General features: G+C 59.4%; 1 protein-coding gene across 1 annotated transcript in view; it reads right to left on the reverse strand.

Moving 5' to 3' along the window:
• Nucleotides 1-2,255, reverse strand: part of LOC103903367 (tripartite motif-containing protein 7) — a 7,674-nt gene extending 5,419 nt beyond the window's left edge. Inside the window, exon 1 of the mRNA XM_009284564.2 lies at nucleotides 2,250-2,255. Coding sequence (XP_009282839.2) covers nucleotides 2,250-2,255 — 6 coding nt within the window. The remainder of the gene's footprint in view (nucleotides 1-2,249) is intronic.
• Nucleotides 2,256-5,970: the final 3,715 nt, after the last annotated feature.

A 5,970-nucleotide genomic window follows, 5' to 3' on the forward strand; every position in this document is an offset into this window, starting at 1 on the left:
GGGACCCCGGCCTGTGCCCCGAGGGGGGCCCCCAGCATCCCAGGGAAGGGACCCGGCCCACTCCCCAAGGGACCCCAGCTCCTGCCCAGAGCCCCCCCCCCTTGGAGGGACCCCAGATTTGTGCCTGGAGGGGACCCCAGCCAGTGCCCGGACGGGACCCGACCCTGTGCCCCGAGGGGACCCCAGCCCATACCAGGGAAGGGACCCGGCCCACTCCCCAAGGGACCCCAGCTCCTGCCCAGAGCCCCCCCAGCTCCCCCCTCCCCACTGTTTCAGGGAGCCTTTGAGGAGGAGGAACGCTCCGAAGTAACTAAGCTAAAATCTTGGCGCTGGGTGTGGCGGGGGCGGGGGGGGGCGGGGCGGGGGGCGCGGGGTGGCGGCCTGGCCCCCGCCGGGCTGCGGGCAGGGCGGCTGCGGGCAGGGCGGCTGCGGGCAGGGCTGCGGGGCACCGGGGGGCTGCGGGGGCGGTGTTTGCGTGCGTGTCTGTGTGCATGCCTGTGTGCTGATGTGTGCATGCGTGTCTGTGCACATGTATGTGTGCGCATGCATGCGTGTGGGCATGTGCGTGTGTGTCTAGGTGTGCCTGTGTGCTGGCATGCGCGTGTGTGTGAATGTATGCCGGCATGTACAGGCGTGTGTGCGTGCATGTGTATGTGTTGGCATGTGAGTGGATGTGTATTTGCATGCATGTGTATGCACGTGCATGCGTGCATGTGTATGTGCATGAGTGTGTGCATGTGTATGTGCATGAGTATATGCATGAGTGTTGGCACGTGCATGTATGTCAGTGCATCTCTGTGCATATATGTGTGCATGCATGTGCATATGTGTGGCCATGTGTGTTGGGGGGTGTGCGTGTGCATACTTCTGTGCTTTTGCATCGGCATGTGCATGCATGTATGTATGTGCATGCACGCACATGCATCTGTGTGCACACGGATGTTGTATGTATGTGTGTGTATGTGCATGCGGACCTGTGTGTGTACATGTATCTGTGCATGTGTGTTGGCACGTGTGTGTATATCTGTGCAGGTGTGCTTCTGTGTTGACATGTGCATGTATGTGGGTATGAGTCTGCATGTTTGTGTGTGCGTGCGTGTCTGTGTGTATTGACATGCCTGTACACGTGCCTGCATGCATGTGTATGTGTACGCGTGTGCATGCAGGCACATCTGGGTGTGCATGTGTCTGTGTGCATCTGTTTGCTTATGTGTGTGGTGCGTGCATGTGCATGGTGTGTCCATGTGTGTGGTGCGTGCATGCTTGTGCGTGTGCATGTGCAAGTGTGAATGGTTTTGTACATGTGTGCCTGTGTGTGGGTGCACATTTGTGCGTGGCCGTGTGTCTGTGTGTACATGTACATGTGTGCGTGCATTTCGGGGGGGGGTGCGCACGTATGGGGTGCATGTGTCTGTGTGTGCGTGTCTCCATACACATATTTGGTTGTTGGTGTGTGGGTGTACATCTGTGTGTGTATCGGTGTCTGTATGGGGGGTATATACATCTGTGTACATTCATGTGTCTATGTGTGTGCATCCGTGTCATTACGTGTGTGTATGCGTGTGTGTGTGTGTGCACACGTGCGGGGATGTCTCTGTCTCTCCCTTTGTACGTTTGTGTGCCTGGATCTCAGCACACGCGTGTGAGCATGTCTGCGTGTGTGTGCGTGTGTGCAAACCAGGGAGGAACGAGCAGGGAAACGCTGGGGGGGAGCACAGGGCCCCGCTGTGTGTGCCCGCGTCTGCACACACACGTGGCCGTGGGCAGCCCACAGGAGTGGGGATGACTCCGGGTCTCTGTCTTTTTACGTTTGTTTGCCTGGATCTCAGCACACGCGTGTGAGTGTGAATCCACCCTGCACCGGGGCATTGGTGCAAGAGCCAGAGAATGTCATGGGGTGCGGGGTGCTAGCCGCAGCCTGGGAAGGGCTGGCACGTGTGTGAGTGAGAGTGTGAATCTTCATCCCACCCTGCACCGGGGCATTGGTGCAAGAGCCAGAGAATGTCATGGGGTGCAGCGGGGTGGGGAGACGGTCCCTGCTCCCAGATCTTGCTGCTGGCCCGTGCCCTCCAGCAACGCTGCCCAGCAGCTCCTGGATGGGGAGGCCCCTTGAACCCGGTGGGACACCCAGCCTGGAGCCTGCTGCTGGGTTTTCACCCTCTCTCAATTTAAACATAAATTGCTTAAAAAAGTGACACTGCAGTTCCCCGGAGCAGTTGGAACCCTCCTGGGCGCCCAGGGCTGCAAGCCGGCATGCTTCGGCATGGTGCTGCCAGCCACTTTCAGATGCTCTGGCTGCTTAAATAAATTTTATCATTTATAACCTGAAACGCACCTGAGAGCGCCAGGGAGCTTCGCCCCAGCTCGAGCCATTGTGGGCAGGTTGGAGGTGCGGAGCAGGATCCTTCCCAAGGCCTCGTGCTTGCGGGAGCTGCTTCCCACCCGACGGGTTTGGGGATTAATGCAGTTTAAGGGATTGTGTCAGCGTGGCAGCTGGGACATGCGGGAGCTGAGTGTAATCTGGTCCATGAGCCACTTCCCTGGGGCCGGCTGCCTCGCTGTGTGCTGCCAGCCCCTTCCTGCACGCGTGGAATCCCACCAAACCGAGCGGCCGCCCCAGGGCAAGGGGGTTCTGGCTTCCATCCCTGCACCCCATGGCCACTGGCGGCTCTCCCAATGTCTCCTTTGCTCTTGCCCCAGCCCCAAAACACCCAGAGGGCACCAGCAGTGCTTAAGGAAGAGAAGACGGCCCCGGTAGCCCCATGAGCCCCCTTGGGCGTCTCTGCAGGCTGCGGGGGCATGTTCCTTCTGTGCTGCTGCTGGTGGGCTCAGCCCCTGCGGGTGGTGGGTGCCCAAAAACAGACCCCCGTGTGCAGCCGTCAGCTCTGCTCCTCCACCACCCTGGTGTGCTGCCAGCCAGGGCCCAAGGAGTGACCCCAGCGTTTTTGGGGACACCATGCATCCCTGACATGCTGCTGGCAGCTGGGCTGTCCCTGGCAATAAAGCAGTCGAATAACCCTCTCTCCCCGGGGGGTTACTGCCCTGCCATGGGCTGTGCCCTGCCAAAAGCCCCTGCCACCCTGCTGCCTGCTTCCCCGCCACAGCGGGTCCCCAGACTCCATCCTGGCGGCTGCGTCGGGGTTGGCACGATGCTTTCAGCCCCCTGTTCACCGTCGTCGCAGCATCCCGGGGTGACAGCCTGTTTCCCTGCTTGGCCGGAGCCTCTGGGCTGCGGTGCAGGCAGGTGCTGGGGCGCTGGCAGGGGGTACACTGCCCACCTCACACCCAAGCAGGGACAGTGGTGACTTCTGCTTGTGCCCTGTCCCCAGGGCTGCTGCCTTCTGGGTGCAGCCGCGTCCAGCTCCCCGAGCACCCTGGGCCAGGGAGGGCTGGGCAAGCGTGACTGGGCCAAACCTGTGGGGACGTGAGCCCTCGAAGAGTCGGTCCTGCTGCGGGACGGTGCTGTTAACCCCCATAGTTGAGCGGTGTTTTACCTGAGGACTGTGCAGCATTCAGCACTCCCCGAACGAGTCCGCCTGCAATTAAGCGGAGGGTGCTGATAACCTGCCAACAATTCAGAGGGTGGCGAGGCTGCTCGCGGCACGTGCTGCCCTCGGATTCGTGCCCTGCAGCACCACCACCTCTGCGGTTTTTCAGTGCTGCCGCCACCCTGAGCTTGGCGCCCACCGGGGGCCGCGATGGCTGTGTCCCCCCCAGCCCCCGGTGTGGGAGCTGCGGCTGCAGACGGGGTTGTTGACATTCGAGCCACTGAAGGTCACCTGGATGTTGTTAAATCCTGGCAGCGTCCAGCAACCGACGCTGTTACGTGTGTGCGCGGCCGGCGAGGAGCAGCACGGGAGAGCAGTCACGGTACCGGGCCCAGCAGCACTGAGCAGAGCGTGGGTGCTGCCGGTCTGACCACGCTGAGGCAAGGAGGGGGCTGCCCATCCCCAAGGCTCCCCAGGCAGGTCCCGGCACTGCGGAGGGGCAGCCAGGCCCCCTTCGCTAGTACGGGCACTTAAGTGGGTGTTTTGCAAAAAGAAAAAAGGCTGAATCCATGCATTTTTAGGAAAAAGGACAGTGCCAGGTCTGTGGCACTGCCAGCGTGATAAACACGAGCTGCTGAGAACCAGAGTCAGTTCTGCTTTTAATTTCTTTGTTCCCCATAATTGCATTTACTCCTGATGAGGGGAATGCGGGGAGGCTGCCGAGGGGCACGGGGCAGCCAGCCAGGCTGGGGGCTGCGGCCAGGCCCTCCTGTCCCACACTGGCACTTCCCTCCCGGGACATCAGCCCTGTTGCAGCACGTTTAAGCCACGTCAGACTGCACACCGTGACCTGAAACCCCAGACTGCTCCCAGGGAGTTTCCAGCACCACCCCGGCAGTAGGAACGCAGCAACCTCGGCTGGAGCCTGATCTGGCAGCCCGGAAATGCTTCTCTCCGCGGCGGTGACCGGCCAGCGGCTCTCAGCAGCTCCACATGCTTTCTAGCACGGAAGAGGCTGTAAATTACAAATTTAGGAGGGGTTCACACACACGGAAAGTCCTGCAGTGAAGACTTTGGTTCTGTAAAGGCATTAACGGGTCCTGACAACTTATCCCATCATTGCTCTGTTTATTGATGCCACTGTCCAACATGAGATCTGACACCGCCTTCCCCACGGCACCCGTCAGCCAGGAGCCCAGTGTGCACCGGGGAGCTGGTGTCACCGCTCCGGCCACGGCCCGGCCCTTCGGGTGCATCTCACCCAGCCGCAGTCCAGCGATGGGAGCTGCGACGAGGATGAGCTGGGACCGCGGAGAACCGAGCTGCTGGAGACGGGAGCTCAAACCAACAGCAAGGAGACCGACCTGTGTCCCACCCACTGGGGCTCCAGCCACAGCCGCGTGGCGAGGGACCCCGGCAGCAGGTGCCTGGGAGCCGGGCAGTCTCCCGCAGGCAGCCCCAAGCTGGCCGGGGCTTTTCTCGGAGCCAGCCCAGGACCTGCTCCTCCATCTGGGGCAGGAGTCTCGCTGCTCCCACCACTGGGGACTGCACGGTCAATGCTATCAGCAAGGGCGAGGGCAGCCCGCTCGCCGCAGTATGTTTCAAAGAGAGCAGAAGAGCAGTTAAACACGTCAAGGTCTTGTGCACAGGTACATCATGACCCCACAGCACCCCGCGGCAAGACCCACGTCTACAAACCGCTCCCGCGTTTCGCGCTGGCCGGCGATGCCTTCGGTGCCGCTCTCGTAGCGGCGGGAGGGCCAGGCGCCCGGGGTCGCCGCTCGCTGGAGAGGCGTCTGCCGCTGCGGAAGGATTAAGTGCTAGAAATGAGTGTTTGGAGGAGCCTTGCTGATGGGGTCCTACCAGAAAAAGGTTCTTTTACTGCAACTAGTATTTTATTCTATTGTATAATTCATGAGTGCATCACAGCCCCGAGAGCCGGGCAGGCACCTATCAGCGCTTCAAGTCTAGACACACGGAGAACTTCCTCATCATCTGGATCTATTTATTACTCACCTCCCCCTGGCTGGGAGCTCCTTGTCGCCACGCGCTGCTGAGCGGCTGTCGCGTCCAGCCCGGAAAGCTGGGACGAGGCAGCGCCTTTGCAGAGCTCCTGGACAAAAGTGACTGTGCCAGAATCAGCCTACAGAGCATTAAAAAAAAAAAAAAAAAAAAATCTTGGCGATCCTAAGTTTGCTTATCAAATAAAAAGTTCCTCCACATTTATTAAAAAACCAAACAGTAGATTTAAAAAGCAGTTAAGAGTCCTACTCCGGCAAAACACCCTGTACAGGTTTCTTTTGTTGTTGGTTTGTTTGCTTTTTTCTGATGGTGAGGATTCCCCCTAAATCAGCTGCTTCTGTTAATTTTTTATATATATATAATCTTTTAATTTTGCCGCGCGTTGCTTGCTTTAATTAATTAATTTATTTCCAATCAGCCTAGCCGTCTCCACCAGACCAGCGGCGCTACCACACAAAGC

The sequence above is a fragment of the Aptenodytes forsteri genome, unplaced genomic scaffold (genome assembly GCF_000699145.1).
Source record: "Aptenodytes forsteri isolate BGI_AS27 unplaced genomic scaffold, ASM69914v1 Scaffold428, whole genome shotgun sequence".
Classification (NCBI taxonomy): Eukaryota; Metazoa; Chordata; class Aves; order Sphenisciformes; family Spheniscidae; genus Aptenodytes; species Aptenodytes forsteri.